A 20,713-nucleotide genomic window follows, 5' to 3' on the forward strand; every position below is an offset into this window, starting at 1 on the left:
TGCAGCTTGTGTTGCTGTGCGCTTGGATCATTTGTATGGTGTTTGGCAGATCAACGAAGGAATTGAACCTCGTCTGATGCAGGTGATTGACACCCAAGACGTTGCTACCTGCGTCAGTGTCAGGTGAGTGAAGCTGAAGAAGTGTTCCATTCCAACTCCAGGTGCTAAAAATGACAATTTTGTGTGTTTGTGGTCAGTCCTCATGTTTTAGGTGAAGTTCTGGTGGCCAGTGAGAGTGGATGTGTTAATCTGTGGACCGTTGGCAGAGGGTAACCAAAGATTTGAAGATGTCACCATACAGTTCTGTTTGACAGGAACTTGTTTTCTGACTGATGTTTTGTTTTGTTGCAGCATTCAGAAGGTCCATGGAGAAGAAGCCAACATTCACTTTAACGCTAATTCCTTGTGGAGATGGTGTGACTTCTCGGCTCATCCCAGGGTGATGCTGTACGCTGACAGGACAGGGGTGGAGTTAAGTGACATCAGGGTGAGGAGGTGACGGGGGAGTGTAGACAAGGATCCTGGTAGTGGTCTCTGTTTGTTTATAAAACTGCTTTTTAACTTCTCTCTCTCTAGACGAGTACAGTCTCTAACAGTACTCTGTTCAGCATCAGCAAAATATCAGAGTGTCGCAGAGGAGAGCGCCTCCTGCTGACTCGATACCTGAGAGATGCTCACACCTTTCACCATCTGATCCTCACACAGGTATGTCAGTGTGACATTCTTTTAGTTTTTTAGTGTGGCTGAGATATTATGTTAACAATGTTGTTTTCATGATAAAGTAATTACACTGATAAGTATTTTATTGAAGTACAATTGTTAAGAATATTTATGTACTTTGTCTTTTTTAGAGGAGGAGATGTTAGTTTCAGTATATGACACAATAACCAGTCCTTCCAGCTGAAACAGCATGACAGAGGAACAGAGTTTAAACCTAAATGGATAATGGTGAAAAGCAGATTTTTTTTTTAATTTGTTAAACAATTTATCTGTCTTAAATTTTTTTTGACTTTTTGACTTCCCAAAAGTGGGAATATGCCAATTCCAGATAAAAGCAGGATTTTTTGTGAAAAATTCCAAATCACATTCCTGGTTTCATTTTTGAAGTTCCTAGTACTGTTTGTAGTTCTCAGTTTTCATTCCTGTCTCTTTTCCCTCTCAGTTTTCTGCATACATCATGGATGAGCGATTACCTTCTGTTCCCATGCTGAAGTGGGATCACATGATGGAGTCCCCACCGCTGTTCTGTCACATCCTTCCTAACTCCAACTCCTCAGGTTTGACAGCTGGAGTGGCTCCAACCACTAAAATCGTGTTGGGCTCAAGCACTTCTCAGGAAATCTGCTTGCTGCAGTACTCAGGTCAGTCAACAGGTGTGGTGTGAGGCCATTAGGACGGTGTTTACAGTAGTGTTCTGACTTGTTCTGTGATCAGGAGGCAGAACTGAAGCCTGTGTCAGTCGTGGTCCTACTCAGGCTCTGCTCAGACCCAAAGACAGTCTGAAGCTGCTTCCTGTTCAGATTCCACACCGTTTGGACATCGCCACCAACAGGCTGTCTTCACCTGCTGCAGGTTAGACTCACTGGTAATACAACATGGTTTCCCACACAACACTGGTCACAGTGAGAATAATTGCCGAACTATTAACAACATAGAGATTCTCACCAAAGTCCATGAAGAAAATCAGTAATTTCAGCTCAGACCAATGTCTATGAAACCTGTTATGGCTTTCCAATATAAAATCTGATCTCATGACTTTGTTTTTAGGTCTGACTTGTGTCCAGAAGAGAGCAGGAGAAGAGGATGGTGCAGATGAGTGTATCTGTGTTTTACAGCTGACAGAGGCTGGAGATGTTTTCTACCAAATCCTAGAGCCACAGGGACCAAACACTCAGTCACAGCCTCCAGCAGCAGAGTTGGAACCACTGCCTCGACCTACAGAACCAGCACCAACTGTTCTCAATTCTGAGACTCTTATAGGAAACACGTCCAGTGAGGAGGACGTGATTGGACCCACACAGGATTTCACTGGGCCAGGGTTTGTGGATGAAAGTCCAGAGAGGTTCTCTGATTCTGAAGACTCAGAAAACGGACGTAAAACTCGGAAGCTGAAGCTGCTGAAACTGCAGGTCCTTGTCAATGAGGATCCAGAGTCGGACAGAGAGAGTGAATCTGATGTTGGAGAGAAAAAGAAGGTTCCTCAGGAACGCAGCACGATGGAGAAAATGTTCTGCAATCCCAGTCCCTCAATCAGTCCCTGGGAGAAGAAGACTCCAGTAAAACTCAGTGAGAACGCCCGAATCACATGGAAACATTGGCACCAAAAACTGATGCGAAAGACCCGTGGAAAGAAACCTCGTCAACGAAATTCAAACTTTGCCACTGTTGACATCAAAGAGCTCCTGCAGCTGCCCAATCATGATGAAGCAAGACCTTTGACAGAAGAGGAGGAGCAGGTCCAACGTCTGAGGAGAGATATGAGAACGTGCATGTCCCAACGCTCACTCTTGCTTCAAAGCACTGCATCTTCCTTAATCCCAGAGCCAGAGATTGTACCTGTTCCCGGAGCAGTGAACACAGACGAGTGGCAGGACCCACTCAGTCAGCGTCTCACTGCCTCGTGGCAGGGTGGGGAAGAAGCATGGAAGGCATGGTGGGACAATTATCTGGGTGTTAACAGGGAGGAGAAGATAAAGGCTCTGAAGAGGAAGAGGAAGAAGGAGAAAGAGGCCAGGAGAGTGGCCGATGGAGGCCTGTGTCTGTCCAGCAGCTTCACCTCCTCCGTGACCTACCAGTCAGATCTGGATGACTTCTCTGATGGAACATGGTGGTCTGGTGCCAGCCAGGGGGCGTGGTCTGATAGTGAGGGTGTGGCCTCGTCATCTGTGGCAGACTGTAGTTTGTCTGAGAGGACAACTGGAGCACCCACAGTCACAAGTGACTCCCCGTGTCCTTCATCATCTATAATGCCTGCTAATAGGAAGCACAGTAACCAGCAAAGGACGCCAGTGAAGGATGCCACCCTGCCCAAGAATAATAGCAGGATACCTACAGCAGAGGGCGATCTTGGTGCTGCAAACACAACACAGGTGGGTCGAGATCTCTACAGTATTTAAAAAAGAATCTTTTTGATTCTGTAGCATTGTAGTTATTAAGGTTGAACCTTCAAACTATACATACTTGTATACTAAATTTATAATGTGGATTAACATTAAATGCTAGGTTTTACATATGTACTACATTCACAGAATATTACAAACTTACAGTTCAGTTACAGAAGTTTGCCTTTGAGGTGAAAACTAAAAATATTTAAACAACCAATTTGGCCATGAACCAGCCAATCGCTGTCTTCTCTTTTTCCAACATTTTTCCATCATTCAAGTGTTTAATACTGCACTAAACCCAACAACAACACTGACTGAAATTTTCTGTTTCAGCACAAACTTTCACACTTCAACATCCTGGAAGATCAAGAATACGTTACACCAACACCACCTTCTGTTCCTCTGAGGAACATGCCAATGGATCTGTCGGACTGGTCAGGATCCCGCTCACAGTCTCAGTCTCTTTCCCAGAATCCACTTGATCCACCAGAGCTTTTGTCATCACAATCTTTGTTCCAGTCCCAAGATTCACTGGAAGGACTTGGGTTGACTCAATCGTCGCAGTTTTTGTTTCCCTGCCTGAGCTCACAGGGTTCAATCCAGTTGTCACAATCTTTGTCCCAATCCCAGAGTTCTCAGGGTCGACCTGGGTTGTCTCAGTCATCACAGGCCAAGAAGAAAAAATTTCGAATGGGATTTTGACTGAAACTGGGAAAGACAACATTTTGGAATTTTCTCTCAGGAATGTTTTTTTGTGCTTTCACTTTTTGGACTGACACTGATTTGAATCATGTGGATTGCACCAAAGACAAGTCATCGTCGACATGGAGGAAGAGCCTGAGGACGTCCTATGAAGACTTGGTGTGGTAGGACTGAGAAGCATTTCTTACCTTGTGTGTGTGCGTGTGTGTGTGTGTTAGAGAGGTGTATGACATCATCACATTTTCCCCCAGACTGATTCACTGTGTACAAGAAATCATAAACGTCCAAAATGATTTCATTATCAGCGTCTTAGAAATGCATATATTTATATATACATTTTTTTAAATGTATAATGTGATCTTAAAATAACCAGTTTACGTTAACCTGAGGATCAGAAATACTGAGCTGTAGGTATCTGACTAAAAACTAGTTCTGGTTCTGTTCAAAAGTCTGTTTCTGTTATAAATTCTTGGAAGTTTCGTAAAAACATGAAGAGATAAGTGAGATAACATGTTAAATAAGACGTAAAGCCCAATCCTGTTTACTAACAAAGAAAAATTCAACAGCTGCATAGAAACTAGAGCTGGTTGTTGTTGAGTTCTTTGGTTCTGATCCACAGAAAAGTCTAGATGACCTTTAATTGTCTCTGCTGAACACTTTTGAACAGAAACATCTGCTCTTTCTTTCTTGTTTTTGGCCCCAGTGCTAACCAGTTTACCTTCTCTGTTTTTTTTCTCTGCTACTACATTCATTGTACTCCTCCTCCGACCAGGAAGGATGTGTGGTGTTAGCTGTACTTAGCCCATATGCTAACGTTTCTGGAGTATGGTCCGTTCATGGGTGTCTAGAGGTACAAACCTTGCTGTATTTAATCCTCAGTTTTCAATCAGGTGATTTGAATAATAAAAAGGACCAATCTTTGGTGATTGCACGCAGGATGATAAACCTTTGACTTGACAGAATGCAGGGCCAGATGTCCTGACAGTTTGTGCTGGAAAATATGAATCAGGTCTTTGTTTCTTTGACTTTGTCAAGAGACTTGTTCAAGTGATTTATTGTGAAGGTGTAATGTTTTTTAGTCAAATAAAGAAAAGTTAAACACAACAACCTAAAAATAACATTTTTATTTAGATTTTCTTATTTTCAGTACTGGTGACAAAAAAGAATAAATAACTTATATCTACACAGAACTCTGAATGGTTTTTTTTTTACACCATTTACAGTTTTTACAAGTTTTTCTATTAACATTTTCTTACATTTTTAATTTTTTTTTTGACGCTTGGTCAGTAACTCAGTATTTCATTCATCCTTCTCTCTGAACAGTTCCACTACACCAAACACCTTTTCAGTTACATCCTAAAGTTGGCAACATAAAATCAAATCAGACACATCAAAACGCACACACACACACACTTAATAAAAGGTTTTAAACCAAACACCCTGCAGAGATTTTGAGTTAAAAGTTCCAAAAAATGTTACAGGTGTTTCTCTCAGACTCAAACTCCAGTTTTCTACCTTTCAACACTTGAAATGAGAACAAAATTTAAAATGTGCAAATTAATTCTAACAGAGAAACAGAGCGGCTCCACTTAATCCTCCACAAGTATGGCGTAACAGTCAAGGTCCAGCTGCTATGTTGTTAAAACACCCAGACAGTCTTTTTAGTTCAGCTGATTGGACCAAAAAGGCCGTACAGGAACAGCTTTAAAAACATCGGACCTGCTGATAAAGCTGTCTTTCACTGTCACATTCGCTTCTGCTCAGATACCGTGACCTTGAGCGACCTTTGTCCTCCATTCAAAACTAAAACTTCGTTTAACCTTTACATAAAACAGTCATTGATTAATAACAGTCACAAAATGTTCTGTGAAAAACTAACAATACAAAATTTGGCAATACTGTTCACTGATGGTGAAGGTTGTGTCTCTGGTCAGAATCAGCACCTTTAACCTTTGACCCAGATGACCAGTTTCCATCACTGTCACATTACTCCCACTTCATTGAAAAGCTTAAGTTCTGTTTTTTCAATGAACAGGCAGCAGTGTGGACGTGGACCCAGATTTGCCAAACTCTCACACACTGGAATGTGAATATTTTCCAGCAAACATCCAAAAAAAATTAAATCTAGAAAAGTCTTATTGAAAACTCCAGACAGGGCTCAGCTGCCATGTTTACCAGTTTCTTCACTAGCACCAGGTATTAGAGGACAATAAGTTATTACAATAAAAATGATAAAGAGCGGTGCGTTGAAGGAATGGAAGGCCCGGGGTCAGGGTTTCAGGCGCAGAGGTCTTTGCGTTGTTTTTGGCGACGGTAGTGCAGAGGAAAAAACTGTCCTTCAGCGTCACTGCCCAGAGAACTGCTGAGAGACTCTTCACCCGAACTTGACATGTCCTCGCACGAGTCCTCACTGTGGAGACACACAAGTAGAGAAGTGTCAGGACAATGTTCTGAAACATTCGGTTTCAATAAAAATAATTTCTTAACTCATGAATTTTTAATTCAAATCAGTTCAGACAGTGCACTAGAGGTCAGAGGTCTGAGAAAACACTCACTAAATGTGAAATAATGCTGACTTGTACGTCATCAGGCCATAGACATAATGAAGGAGTAGGGGAGGGGAGGCAGTTGGTATTTACCCAACCCAAATTTCCTCTTACTAAGGCAATGATCAGCTGATGTCACTGTAACTCAGTCGGTGTCTTTGTAAACAGCTGTTTAAGGCATATACCCTGAAGGATGAATGAATACAATGATTGATGGTTTTATGATACAAAAAATAAGAATAAAATGTTTACCTACAGTAAGGTTGTTTGGTTAACATCAGGTTAACCAAAAGCTTTTGTTTTGAACCAAAGCAGGAAAAAAGTTTCCAGAAGTAAAATGTTACATAACATCTACGTCATGGAAACGGGGTGAGACGCACACACACACACACACACACTGCTGAAAAGATAGGAGCGCACCCAGTGAACTCTGTGTGTGTGTGTGTGTGTCATGTTACGACATGTCTCCTCTCCTCAGATGACATCGTCCTTTAATATGTACCTTTCTGACAAATAATGTGTAATGTTTCATAGAGCCAGAAGGGTGTGTGTGTGATGTGTAAGTTCCAGTTTCTTTTTGAATCTCCACTTCCTCTAAGGAGTGTTTGGTATTTTCCCTGCAATTGTTTTTACATCATGCCCTGCTCTGACGTCAGGAGTGTGAAATAGAGCATAGACTCTTTCTTTTAGCTCCCTGTTTCTCCAGTGTTGCCAAAGTCTGGTCAAATACTGGACTTTTTGTTTCAGAGAGATTTCCTTTTTGCCTGAAAAGACTTAAAATTATGGCCAGTTTTCTGTGGTGTGTGTTGTTGGCTCTCACCTCTCGCTCTCGTCCCAGCCTCCCTCAGGAATGGTGGGCAGCTCAGGGACACTGCGGTAGCTGTGCAGGTTCTGGGCTGTGCGCCGGGACACAATCCACAGCAGCTTCCTGTGGTTGGGTTTGCTGCACTCGGGGGAAGCGTAGTCAGACAAACACTGGGCCACACGCTCGCTCCACAGTAACAGTTCACTGTCTGCTATCTGACAACACAAAGAAAACAAAAATACAACACGGTTCATTCTTAGTCCCTTGACCTGACGTGTCACCAGGACATTTCAACAGTCGGAGGACTAGCCAACAAAATATTGGGTTCAAACAGTTTGAAGGTTTCAGTTCTGTTTTCACAGCAGAACATTCACTTTCAACACCCTTAAATGTACTGACGTTAATTTGATACAGAAAACAAAATCAGCTGAACCACAGGAATTCAGATAATTTATGCCACACCAAAACTTACACACACACTTCTCTAGGAACTGTTTGTCACAAACCGATTAGACATTAAATATTACCAATCTGACAAATGACTTGTCATTTTATTGAAGTTGTCAAATGCAAACAGTTTAAGAATTTGTCTAGTCATGTGATTGGTTGTTCATACAGTTTAATACGTGATGACTTTGTAAACAGATACTACAGCAAATTAGCAAAAATGACATGAACTGTTGTGTGTACAGGAGCTTTTATCTGTTATTTTTAAGGCCACAGTCAGTTATTTACCTTCAGATGTCTTTGAATGTTAAAGACTATTTCCAACATGTCCTCTGATTGGGCGGCTTCGATCTCCTGCCTTAAGAGAGCCAAGGCCAGAACGGACGGCTGCATGGGAAAAACAGACGGAAACAAAAACACATGACAATCCTGCAGTGGTGTAAAAACATGTTCAGTCCTAAAACTCTGGATTGACACGATCCAGTCTGAACATAGACCACCTGCAGGAAATCCTTACCTTGGCTTTAGAGAAGGAGATTCTGCACAGACAGGCTTTCAGCTGAGCCTCCAGCTTCTCCAGGTTTAGAACTTGCTTCCTGTTCAAACACACACGTACACACAGTTTTAGTTTTTTCTTCTTCAGACTAGTCCACTTAGAAAAACTACTTCCTGGACTGACTACTAAACCAAACATGAAACAAAAACCAGGGACTGAAGAGATGCAGGTGTAACAACATGACAGTGTTTTGTAACCATGAGATACCAACAGCAGGTGACAACAGATCTAATCAGACTAGACATGTCTCATATTTGACTACTGCCACACATTCAGGTCTGAACTGCTGTGACCCCGTCTGACTCAAATTTTAGATCTGAAGTAAGGGATCAGATGTTTTCAGTCCTCGGTTCTGGTTTGAATCTGAACTGAGGAAAGAGAAACACAATCCAAAGGTTGTTTGAGGATGTGGAATCTGCCCAGAGGGTCTACTGCAGCTTTAGTATGTAGCAGTAGCTGCCCTAGCTGACACAAATCCTCCAGCGACACAGTAGCTTAGGGTGTAAGGAGTTGGACTTCAGAGCTGCAATCCTTTGAATCTACTTCATTAGAAAACCCCACAGGTCCAGTAACATAGTTAATGCTGACAACAATTGTTAAAGCCCCCCACAACTTAATGACCCGGTCTACTCATGCTCCATGGCACACTAGAGTCACATGACTTTTAACATGAACTCTGTTGTCATTAACCAATGTTTGTGTTTAAAACATATTTTAGAAAGTCGAATGATGAATCTAAAGGCTAACAGGTTTTTCTTCTCTTCCTGTGTTGAATGACAAACTCACCCTTCAGTGGAGTGTGAAAGTGCAATCTGGTGGTACAGGTACAGAAAAGTCAAGGCAGTGATGGCTTTGGACTTGAAGTTCAGCTTCTCCGAGACAATCTTCTCCATGCGGCAGAGGTCGGACACAGTGAACCTGCACTGTCCGATGCGGATTAGCTCAACGGTGGGGGTTAAGTTGCATTCCTCCTCCGTCACTTTGGCTGCCATGTGGAGGCAACTGAGGCTGACGCAGGACAGGTGTTTGGGCTGGATCTAAGGAGACAAAGGTTGAGTTTAAGAATGAGTGATGGTTGTTTGATTAGTTAAACTGAAATGGTGTTTGTGTTCCTGTTTTTTAAAGGAAAGCTATTTCTGATCAGAGTGAAACAGACATCTTTTATAGATGCTTTCACAAGTGGGATTATCCTTAATGTTGTTGCCTTTTTGGTTTTCTTTGACACTGGATATTATATACTAAATAGCTCTGTTTTTCTGTTGTTGTGGACAATCAAGTTACCAAATTTAACCCCACCTAACACTGACCTATTTGCCGGGTTACTTTTCCAAAAATACCTGTTCCATTGACACTGAATCCCTGGGCATCTAAACTCCAACCAAAATGTATGTGCTCCCAGCTGTACTACTGTATGTGTTCTCAAGTGTCCAGTGTCTGGTCCTATTAGGTGTTGGGAGTTTCGTACCCTCATCATGGCCAGGAATCTGTCCAGCAGGTTCACAGCCAGGACGAAGGTCTGTGTGCTGTAACCGAAGAAGCTGGTGAGACTCCACAAGTCCTCCACTTTGGCATCTCTGCACTTGGCTGAGATCCGACTGTCATCCTAGAAGAAACAATGACCCTCACCTTATTTACCCTGTTTAGTTGTAGTTACGGGGAGGAGCAGGAATGATTAATGTTTGTTCTCACCTGTGACGTGGACTCAATGAGACTCAGACCTGCCTCTTTGGGGAGATAATGAACCTCCTGCTCATAGTTCACCCGCAGCTCCTTCATCAGCCTCAAGGCGTCCATGTCTCAGCTGGCACTGGAAGAACCTTTACTACAGTATTTATACTGAAAAGAAAAAACAAACACAGAAGCTTAGTTCACAAGTAATGCCTTACAAGCCATTTCTTTGTTGTACCTCAGAAGCTCTAAATATTAAGATTACATTATTGATAAAGACCAAACTGTAGCTTCCAATAGTGATAATAGTTTTAATAGATACCCACGATTAGATCAATCAAATTTCAACATATTCATTTGTGTTAGTTTAGTTGAACATGTTCTGATGTTGTACCTCTATGACGGCGAACTGAATGCCTTGAATGAATTGACACGAACGTGTCAGTAAATGCTGCTACCGAATGTTTCTGAATATACAGTATCTACAGTCTAAAAGCTCTGACTATTGTAGCTAGAGCTACAGGCTCCGCCCTCTTCCGCCTCAGCTGAGCTGCGGTGTCAAATTTCCAGTGGTGAACGCCTTCTCGTCCTCTGACCGAAATACGACAAAAAGGAAAACATCGACACCATAACTATCAATTACATTACACGGTTTTGTCTTTATAAATCACACAAAACACAGTTTTATCACCGCAAATAAGCATTTTCTTATGTTGCTTTTAACCACAGAACCTGACGTTAGCCTGTTTTTTAAATCCTCCTTACTGGAGTGGGGGAGGGGCGGTTGTTTTCTGCATTCATCAACCTAAAATGTTTGTTTTTTTCATACTTATAACGCGATTATTACTGAGAGATCTTTATCACGCGATTTGCTTAAGTATTTATGCTTTATATCAAAACAAATAAGTCGGTTGTTTGCTCGTATTATCGAGATATAGTTTAATTTTAGTAGGACAAAAAGGTGAAATAAAAGATGATCCAAACCAATATTTTAGGGGTTATTTGTTATTATATGTACATCAAATGAACCGCGTTATTATGTTGCATTTGTTGACTTTTTATCTGCCTGCCTGTTATATTAAAATTAAAACAAAAATATGATGTAAGAATAGGAACATAGAATGCATTTTGAAAGTTACTTTCTACATTAACGAATAATTCAAAAATACGCACCAATTTGTACTATTGCTAATGCAAAAAGGAGAAATGGTTTTGTGGTTTATAAAAACGACTTAATTTTCACTAGAAACAATGATTATGTAGACGTTAAGCTAAATAATAAACAAACCTCAACATGCAGAATTTCAAACTCAATTGTTGAATTCATACTTGTAGACATAGTAATAAACAGCAACTATTCATTTTTAACTCGCAGTGGATGGTTTTTTAGGCTTTTAACACAACATTTTATCGACGTTTTAAACATCAGCTGTTTTTTACACGAATTATTGTCTCCAGACTTACTCTATATGGTCATTGTTTTTGTATTGCTGTATTACAAGACATATATCGATTAAAATAAAAGTTAACTGTACCTGTTTGATGGTTTAAATCCACATATCTATCCTTTCCTTCTCTCTATCCTGTTGTCTCTTCTCTCCTCTTCACTGCTTTCGTCTCTTTTGTTGACGTTCTATCGTTCACGCCCACATACGACGTCACGTAGAAACAGCAAATCACTTCGTCGCCTTTCGATGCGTACCCCCTGACCACGACGAGAAAGTATTGAATTAAAGCCCTAGTTTTTTATTAATGTTTATTTCACAAGCGGTTTATAGACGTCTAATGCCAAAATTCGCACGAAGTTCAATACCCGATTGTCAACAATCGGTTTTACCCCAGAACAGAATGAGTAAACCGTATCATCAACGAAAGACGCTTCTCGCTGATTGACGTTCATTTAAGCGTATCAGTGAACTGATTTTTTGTTCGTTCAAATAGTCCGCCCAAATCCGAGCCCTCCGATTGGTCAAAGTTTATGGAGGCCTGGTGAAATTTGAGCATTACGTATTGCTTTTATGGTCTATGGTTAGAGGAAAAAAAAAAAAAGCATACATATATACACACATAGATATGTGTCTATATACACATATGTATATACTGTATATATATACACACATATATACACGTATATACACACGTATATAAATACTTCCTTTAATTTTATTTATGGAATTTCATATGTACATTTGATCATAATACATTTTAAAATAATATTTTTTTCAATTTGAGTGTATAAAGACCATTCTCATTATTTATGCATTATATTTCTGTTCTACCCGGTAAAGAATGTAACGTGAGTCGACATGCTGTCCCCTTTATTCAAATATAATTCTTCTGGAATGATTTACAATTTACAGGGTTTAAACTGTGTACTATGTAGTAAGTGGTTATAATGAAGACCAAGCATATTTGTTTGTTATTCCCACTAAGGATTAGCACGATGCCACATAAGAGGAGCAAATAAGAGGTCATTTAATAAACATTAATTATTTATTTACGTTTAAATATGTACTTTAAAATGTGGAATTATTCATATTGGTTCAAATATTAGACCAAAGTGTCATTTTGGTTGCAGACCAACAAAGGGCCCATTGAATACTGAATCTGTTAAAAACAACCTGAAGATGACTGTAACATCAGGTTTTTTCGGATGAGCTTAAATTACTTTATCACTATTGCCTGTGTTTGGGATAAAAGGCATCGAACATGCGAACACTGTTTCCACAGTGAAAACTATAACTGTAAAGATGTTCCAGTGCATCCAGGACTGTACATTTTATAAGATTAAGAGGAACGATGAATAAGGTAGAACATGCAAAAACAGTTAACATTACAGTCTACACCTGCTTTTTTCAGCAATAGAAAATACAAGTAAACTGGTGCACCGTAACATATTGTAATCTTACAGGGTTAAGATGGTATCTTTTTAAAACTAGGGTCAAAAATAGCTTTTTGTATTATTCCGCACACAGTGCGTTTGTTTTCAGTATAGACTTTGCCTGCAGGTGGGCGGAGCCTCTTCCCTTCACTCTTCCCCCTCCTCGGAAGTAGACGTCGCCGTCTATATTCCGTTATTTTCATTTTTATACATATTTTTACAGATACCGTAGCCACGCCATGGACGCCAGCATGGATGACTGAAGTACAGAGGGGATCCCCGGTTTTACCGCCGTCCATTTGTCCGTGAGTCGAGCGGAGCGGATGAAATCCAACTGTGGCTTTCTCCGCTTCACAGGGGAGGTAAGATTCCGGGCTACGTCTATGTCCTGCATCCATGTCCGTTCTGTTAAATGTCCCCTGCCTTTCGGGCCAATAAATAACACTTACTCAGAAATTCCTTTTGATACGTTACGGAGCGACGAGGAATGTAGTGTTTTTATTTATTTTCATTATTTAATGAAACATTACGTATACACATTGGAGTAGCTAAAAATATGCTAGTTATGTCAGAAAAAGGAAGCGTTCTTTGCACCAGGAAATAGTCATATGTTTGTAATATCAATAACGGTTGGGTCAGGGTTACACCTGCTGGTCCAGTTGTTATCTGATTTAAAAATAAAAAGACAGAGCTGGTTTTCACTTAAATATGAGTTAATCTGAACCACAGTGACCCGTTTGTTTACTTTACGCTTGACTCGGAGTTAGCTTATAGCACCATGTAGCCTGACGTTACGTCGTCGAATGTCGGTACTGTAGCCACAATTAAAATCTTAATGTGTCTAGTTGAAATGCATTTAAAACAGAAAAGTAAAAACCATATTACCCCCCACGATAACCAAGACTTTTATGATAATGAAGACTTTTATGAACAAGGCTGTGTACACAGGTTATTAAGGGCAACACTTAAGGGCAATAACATGAACCATACTGCTTATGCTGCACGTCCTGTACAACTATTATCTTTACTTTATAAATGTATTTGAATATATATCTATTCATATTTTCCATATATTATATGACTCAAATTAAACTGTGTTGTCTGTGTTGCAGGTAGCTGTAGCCAGTGAGGAGGTGGGCTTTACCAGGGCAGGAGAGAATGAAGTGGGCAGAACCCTGGGTAAACAGCCAGAGGCTGTCTTTTCTGCTAGAAAAGACAGCCTCTAGGGAAGCCAAAATGTGGAAGATCTACGTGCCAAAGAAACCCTCCTCACAGGTGAGCAGGAACCTCAGTCGAGCTCAGAATTTATAACCATTTGTCTGATTTTTTCAAGACAAATTGATAATCATTTTTATCAATCCTCTGATAATTTATTAACTATAGAAAAAAAAATAGCAAGAAGACATAACATTTCTTTCACCTAACATGAGCTGGACTCGCCCAGTCTACTCATCAGAAGGCACGTACATGGTGTGATGTCATAGATCACCTAAGCTGGTCTCACCCAGTCGCTATGTATGTGTCACAGCTGCTTAGACAACCTGGAAATATACTGTGTGCTGGGTACTGTGTTTATCTGAGAAGCAAGTTTTCCAATAGGCAGGGTCATATTCAGCAGGTTTTTGTTGTGAGGATTTTAGGTCTTTACAAACCTGCAAACAATTCAGAGGAAATATTTTTGTAGGTTTTAAATTATGTTAAACATGTTTGTATTTAGATTTTCATAATTATCTTTCCTCTTTTAAGCAGAAACTGCTATTAATGATTGATCACAAAAACCAGTTCAGTGCTTAAAACCTCAGATAGTCTGAAGAGACCTGATGCCAACATTGACACACAAAAGAATAAATAACCTTGTTCCATGGGAATAACTGAACAAGCTGCTTTTTGTGCAGACCTTTAACTGGCATGTTTATAGATGTGAGGCCAATAAAAGGCTTGACAGCACTTATCAGACAGGTAAACTGGTGTAGAGGTCACACATACATAAACTGGGGTTTTCAGGGTAAATAAAGATAGAAAGATGTTGGTTAAAGTTGAATCAAATTACATGTTCATTTGAAACCACAGTTGCTGATATTTCTTAACTGAAAAAATATCTGTAACAATTATTTCAGTGCGTGTTTTTTTTCAACCACCTCCATGTTTGGTCTGATAAACGCCTCAAAACCAGAATCCAGCAGTTTGGCGTTCCTTCAGGACACGGTCGAGTTGTTTTAAGTTTTTAACATTTCAGACATGAGACGCTGTACGGCGTCATGTTACCCATGTCGCCTTGTTGAATAACTGTGTCAGTGGCATTCTGAACTTTGACCCCTGCTGCTGCGTTAGCTCAGTGTTACACATTCCAACCACTGAAGCAGTATTTCCAGTTCCAGCAAAGTCAAAATACAAGAATTAAAAAGATAAACAAGTAATGTTGGCGGTGAAGGCAGGCACCGTTTTTAAAAATAATTTTGTTTTAACTTCCTCATTGTTAGACAAACAAACACTTAGACTCTTTACAAATTGTACACTGTTTTATTCTGGTATCAGTTTTCACACTGGCCTGAGGTCCTGTGGTCTGACCAGGTTTGGTCTTCTGCTTAAAACCAGGCCAAATGTTTATTTAAAACAGTGTCAGCGGCAGAGGAAGCCCTAACCGGTTTTTGTTTGTTTGGAGGATTTATCTCACATCTGATCAGTTTCTCCTGTGGGGACTGTAACTGGAGTTCTGTCTGGAAGAGTCACTGCTGAAGGAGGAAGATGAAAAATGTGTTTTTAATAAAAAAAAAAAGTAAACAATCCATGACCGAATAGAGCAAAGCAGAGGTTCTAGGATGTGGATACACTGACCTGCATGTTTTTGTCACTCTGTAAGGTGTTAGGTTTCAAATTTTTCTCTAATATCAGTTTCACATTTTTAGCTTGGTTTTATTTGATGTTGTCTGCCTCTAGGATACAGACATCTCCCCGGCCCAGAGGGATGAGGCTGTGCGCTGGCTGACAGAGCTCCACAGTAGGCTGCAGCTTTACCCAGAAACCCTGGTGTTAGCTGTTAGCATACTGGACAGATTCCTTGCTTCCATCAGGGTAAAAAAAGTTATTTCTTTAGCATAAAATGATTGTAAAGAATATTTAACCTTTTTTTTAAAAAAGAGAAAATCTAAATAAACTTTTTCAAATCCTGTGGTTTAATATGTTAGCAGGACTCAGGACATTTGTTTAGACTGAGTGTTAGAGGTTAGCAAGTTCAGTTTCAATATTTGATCACAGACAAATAGTCAACACTTTGAGATCAGTGTGAGGACGTTGATGATTGACTCCTGGTCAGCTGAGCTCAGAGCTGATTGTTAGTGATTATACACAGGAAGGGAAAAGTTGGGATCAGTACGTCCTCTGTGTCCAACGACACACCAAAGAAGGAGGTGTTCAGCCCAGGAATAAAATGTTCCAGGCTTATCAGGAGCTGCACACCATCTGTGTGTGTGAGGGTTTTATTATGTCTTTTGGCAAACAGCTGAGTCGTCACCCTAAAGCTGTTTTGTTAAATATATAAGTGACAAAGTCAAACCTGCTCCACAACTTTCCCTGAGATAAAACAATAGTTTAGCTGAATCTACAAGATGCCTAGTGATCCCCCTGAGCAGAAAAATAATTCAGAAGTGAACGTTAAACATCTTCATGTTTGTCTTAGGCTCGTCCAAAGTACCTGCGCTGCATTGCCATCAGCTGCTTCTTCCTGGCTGCTAAGACATGTGAGGAGGACGAAGTGAGTATAACACAAGACAATTTTAGTTCTATAACTAAATTCACAAAACACCAATGGACAGTTATAAGACTGTCCTCCTACAACCATGCAACAGGGAAGAAATGGAGGAATGTAAATACGATCAAGATTATACTGAGTCTATATGAACTATATAAAGTAAAGATCAAAAGATCAAACAAGTAATAGTTGACATGATGACGTGAATGGTTGACTGGAGATTTACCACGAAATATCAACTGCTGCTGTGTGACGAGAAAAAGTAGTGCTTGTAAAATTAATTATTTTACTTGTTGTTTACTTGTTGTTCATAAAACAGGATTTTTACAATAACGTAACAATAATAGTTGCAAAAAACTACAGAATTAATTGTTGAATAATTAAACAATTCAGTTAAAATCATGAGAAATGTATGTGTCTATATGAAAATAAATAACCAAGCTTTTCTACAGTTATCATCGTTCTGCGTTAGTCACATTATTAAGGTTGGTTCATTGGTTGTTGATGGAGATTCTGTGGAAATGTGGAAATAATTCTTGTAACATTTGGATTAATTCAATCATCATGTCCCTCTCCCTCACCCTTTGACTCCTCCTGCTCTCTTGCTCTTCCCCTCTCTCTTTCTTCCCTCCATTAGTGTGTTCCCTCCCTGAAGGAGTTGGCTGCCTCCAGTAGTTGTGGTTGTTCTCCATCAGAGATCTTGAGGATGGAGAGGATTGTTCTGGACAAACTGAGCTGGAGTCTGCTCACAGCCACAGCTCTGGATTTCCTGCACATCGTAAGTCTGTGTGTTTGCTCAAACACATGGTCAGTGGATGGTTCAGCTCTCTGACCAGTTTCTCTCACTGTCTCTCAGTTTCATGCTACGGTGTCATCGTGTCGTTCTGGGTTTCTGGATGCTGTGTTGGGAATAAACCGTTCTCAGCACCTGGCTCTGATCACACAGCGACTCTACCACTGTCTGGCAGACCACACTCTTATACAGGTACAAAACAATGTTCTTTTGTTTCTGACTCTGACTGAGAATTCACAAGTTGGTTTTCTGTAATTCTTTCATTTGTTTTTTATTTTCTGCTGAAGCTACATTCCTGTCACCTTGAAAATAATTCAAATGGTGTCTGTAATTCTTGGTTTTGGACTTCTTCATCATCATTTTGTCCCTAACATCCTTCTGTAGCTCAGAGGCTCTATGCTGGCTTTGGCACTCATCACTCTGGAGCTGGAGACCTGCTGTCCTGATTGGCTGGCTCTGACCACCAACCTGCTGAAAAGGACTCAGGTAATGTAGCAGGCAACGGCAGCTCTGATTGGTTCGGCCTAAAATGATGTGACCAGAGATGGAAGCTGGCATTTCTATCTGACTTGTACCTCTTTCCTCCTCCTCAGATCAACAGCTCTGAGTTGATCAGGAGTCGAGAGCTCGTGGCTCGTAGTCTGTCCACACACAGAGTTTCCCTGCCTCCTAACACCGTCTACATCTACCAGCCCCCGAAGGAGCAGCAGCAGGAGGAGGATGAGGTGAAGGAGATGAAAGAGGAGAACAAGGCCACAGCCATCACCTGCTCACAGGGTATGTAGCGTTAACCTAAGACCTGAAGGAGGTGCCACGTTCCGGCCTCTAAGGAACTGAACCTCTTGGTCTTACCTCCACACAGGGTTCGTATGTCATATAAAACCTGGAGCAGACTATGCTCATAGTTCTGGAAAAGTATTAATATATAAACGTTTCTCACAAAGTCTGTGGCGCTTTGGATGAAAATGGATGTATGGATGGACGTTTCTCACAAATGAATAAAAATGCTCTAATTTGCATGAAAATGTCTAGGTATGTGCTTTTATGCTCAAAAAGTCAGAAAAGTTTTTGGCACATCAATCATTGATCAAATGTAACATACCATAAAAAATTATCTGAAGAAGTCTTCAAAAATAGTAGAATTACTAAATGAACATGCGTTGTTCTGTCCTTTTTGACATCCTTTTTTTTAATCCTTCTACAGCCCACAACAGTAAAAACAGTTGGAAGTTTTAACTGGTGGTCATTTTGTCCTGGATGGTTTTGTCCTTGTTGTATTTTTACTAATCATTTTTCTCTTTTTCTTCAGGGACCATCTCCTCCTCCATCTCCTTCACCTCCTCCTCTTCATCTGCAGCTACACAACAGATTCCTGCGGGAGCAGAGGAAATGGAGGAGGTGAGCCCAGCTCCTCCAGGCTCCTCCTCTTTGTCCTCCTGTCAAGATAGCACCATCCCTCCTCTGCTTTCTCCGTCCAACAATGACCTCCATCATCAGAACCACCTGCAGAAGGTCACACTGCGCTGCAAAGCCTCAGCCAAACGCAAGGTGATTTCAGCTTCATGGTTCATTCCCGTTTTTCATTTTCTAAAAAAACAACTTGGGCGGACCCTGAATGTTTAGTCTCAGAGTCTCTGTCCACAAAATGTTAATAACAAGTTGCAACACAAGTGATTTCAACAATGTAACTGTTAAATTCATGTTTTGAAAATATTTGCTGAGTCAAAGAAAATCTGTTTAAAAAAATAAAATCCAGAGATGCTACGGAAGTTGCACACTGTCCTCGTGTGGCTGTTTGAGGAATTTCATTTACTGAGACCTGAAACCATGTACATTGATTCCTACTTTGCTAGTTTGCATTTTTCAACTGATAATAGGTAAACAGACATCGACAGAGAGACCATTTACTACAAGTGTTTTTTACTGTGTCCAGGTGGAGGACATGGAAGTGGACGACTTCTACGATGGTATTAAACGCCTCTACAACGAAGAAGTCACCACCGTCTCTGTCCAGGAGGGGGCAACACCTGCAACAGGAGGGGGGGCTTTGAATAGCTGCAGAAAAAGCTCCTCCCCCTGTCCACCTCTGCAGCCAGTCACAGCCTCCTGACTGACCCATCATCAACTCAGAGTGGTCCATGTGGTTCTGGTTTAGACGTAAGTGATTCCAGCATTCTCTGGACCTGTGGTCAGTTCACCATCGTCCGTTGCAGCAGGAAAAACAGAGCCCAAAAAAAAGTTTAAATACTCATTTAAAAAACAATGAAAAAACCTTCTGCTGCTGCTAACCCTGACTAATGATATTTGTTTCAGTAGAAAATAAAAACACAAAAAATTATTAAAAAAAACACAAAGATGTTCTTCCAAAAAACCCTAAAAAACTAGACTCTCTGAACTCAAGTGTTTTTCTCTCTGTCCTCATGTTTGTTGACTTTTATTTGTTTTTCTAGATTTTAACACCTTTGTTTATGTCTCATATGTTTGTTTTCACTCTCCACTCTGTCATGTTTCCTATCAAGTCTGAATCAAATGTTACTGTTTCTGTCACCTGTGGTTTCTCCAGGTAGAAAAAAATGTTTTAATGAAGGAAACTGATTTTCTCAGGTCACTGGGTCACAAGGTCACTGATGTTTGGTTTTGTCTCAGTTGTTCCTTACAGTGACACAGGAAGTCGGAGTACGACCATGGAACAAAAGACGATTAAAAAATAACTAATACTGATTAGTGGGTAACGCCACCTGCGGGCAACTCTAAATAGTGTAAAACCAGCACCTCCACTTCCTGTTGTGCTGTTTTAAACACACTGTTGATGCCTAAAATTACACAAAAGTGATTTTACGACTAAAACAGAAAAACAACAATATTTGAAGTCACGTTTCTCTGGTTAAGTAGATGACAATTAAAGCGCTAGGTAATTATTTATTAATATGTAATAGAAAGAGGTAATAGCCACTTGTTATTAAACGTATTTAAATGTAAGAGACAGAAAAGTGTTTTTTTTTTTTTTTTAGTTCTCAGTGCAACATTTGATGTTTGTTTTTTATTCAAAGTTAATATAAAAACAAACTCTGTATCTATCGCCTGTTAAAAACATATTGTAACTTACTGTAAAAAGCTCTGTTCCTTTTTTATTTTCCTGCTGCATCAGCTGCTGAAATCTGCTGCAGGTCCTTGAACGCGCCACTAGAAAATAAACAAACACCAAGAAATAAAACCAGTGTGAAAACTGAAACATGACTTGTTTTTAAAGATTCTGTAAAAATGCTGAAAAGAAATGTATATTTTTATAATTCTTCTGTATTTTTTTCAAAAATCAACCCTAACCATAACCCAAATAAAACATATAATACGAAAATAAAAACAATAGAAAATCAAAGAAACAAATTCAAAATAAAATTAACACACACACCTGAAATATTGCAATCCAAACAACAATTATTAAGGCATGTTTTGGGCGATTTTT

At 40.1% G+C, this 20,713-nt stretch overlaps 3 protein-coding genes across 8 annotated transcripts in view; 2 read left to right on the forward strand and 1 right to left on the reverse strand.

Moving 5' to 3' along the window:
• taf1c (TATA-box binding protein associated factor, RNA polymerase I subunit C) overlaps nucleotides 1-4,910 on the forward strand; it is an 8,789-nt gene extending 3,879 nt beyond the window's left edge. For all 6 annotated transcript variants that reach the window (XM_008324613.3, XM_025061952.1, XM_008324612.3 and 3 more), the window contains 8 exons: nucleotides 6-123; nucleotides 198-269; nucleotides 352-487; nucleotides 577-705; nucleotides 1,163-1,361; nucleotides 1,435-1,572; nucleotides 1,768-3,089; nucleotides 3,438-4,910. In XM_008324613.3, the coding sequence (XP_008322835.1) occupies nucleotides 6-123; nucleotides 198-269; nucleotides 352-487; nucleotides 577-705; nucleotides 1,163-1,361; nucleotides 1,435-1,572; nucleotides 1,768-3,089; nucleotides 3,438-3,806 (2,483 nt within the window). In that variant the 3' untranslated portion in view covers nucleotides 3,807-4,910. The remainder of the gene's footprint in view (nucleotides 1-5; nucleotides 124-197; nucleotides 270-351; nucleotides 488-576; nucleotides 706-1,162; nucleotides 1,362-1,434; nucleotides 1,573-1,767; nucleotides 3,090-3,437) is intronic.
• A 73-nt stretch (nucleotides 4,911-4,983) lies between these two features.
• Nucleotides 4,984-11,507, reverse strand: ccng2 (cyclin G2). The gene is made up of 8 exons (XM_008324610.3): nucleotides 11,364-11,507; nucleotides 9,850-9,996; nucleotides 9,626-9,763; nucleotides 8,947-9,197; nucleotides 8,122-8,200; nucleotides 7,893-7,991; nucleotides 7,173-7,372; nucleotides 4,984-6,216 (listed from the first exon to the last, which is right to left on the reverse strand). Exons 2-8 carry the CDS (start codon nucleotides 9,952-9,954, stop codon nucleotides 6,084-6,086), a joined length of 1,005 nt encoding a protein of 334 aa, XP_008322832.1. The 5' UTR covers nucleotides 9,955-9,996; nucleotides 11,364-11,507; the 3' UTR covers nucleotides 4,984-6,083.
• A 1,335-nt stretch (nucleotides 11,508-12,842) lies between these two features.
• Nucleotides 12,843-20,482, forward strand: ccni (cyclin I). The gene is made up of 10 exons (XM_025061959.1): nucleotides 12,843-13,071; nucleotides 13,822-13,984; nucleotides 15,647-15,781; nucleotides 16,386-16,460; nucleotides 17,095-17,235; nucleotides 17,314-17,442; nucleotides 17,635-17,736; nucleotides 17,844-18,027; nucleotides 18,560-18,798; nucleotides 19,184-20,482. Exons 2-10 carry the CDS (start codon nucleotides 13,868-13,870, stop codon nucleotides 19,358-19,360), a joined length of 1,299 nt encoding a protein of 432 aa, XP_024917727.1. The 5' UTR covers nucleotides 12,843-13,071; nucleotides 13,822-13,867; the 3' UTR covers nucleotides 19,361-20,482.
• The last annotated feature ends 231 nt before the right edge of the window (nucleotides 20,483-20,713 follow it).

Source organism: Cynoglossus semilaevis, chromosome 14 (genome assembly GCF_000523025.1).
Source record: "Cynoglossus semilaevis isolate Cse_v1.0 chromosome 14, Cse_v1.0, whole genome shotgun sequence".
Taxonomy (NCBI): domain Eukaryota; kingdom Metazoa; phylum Chordata; class Actinopteri; order Pleuronectiformes; family Cynoglossidae; genus Cynoglossus; species Cynoglossus semilaevis.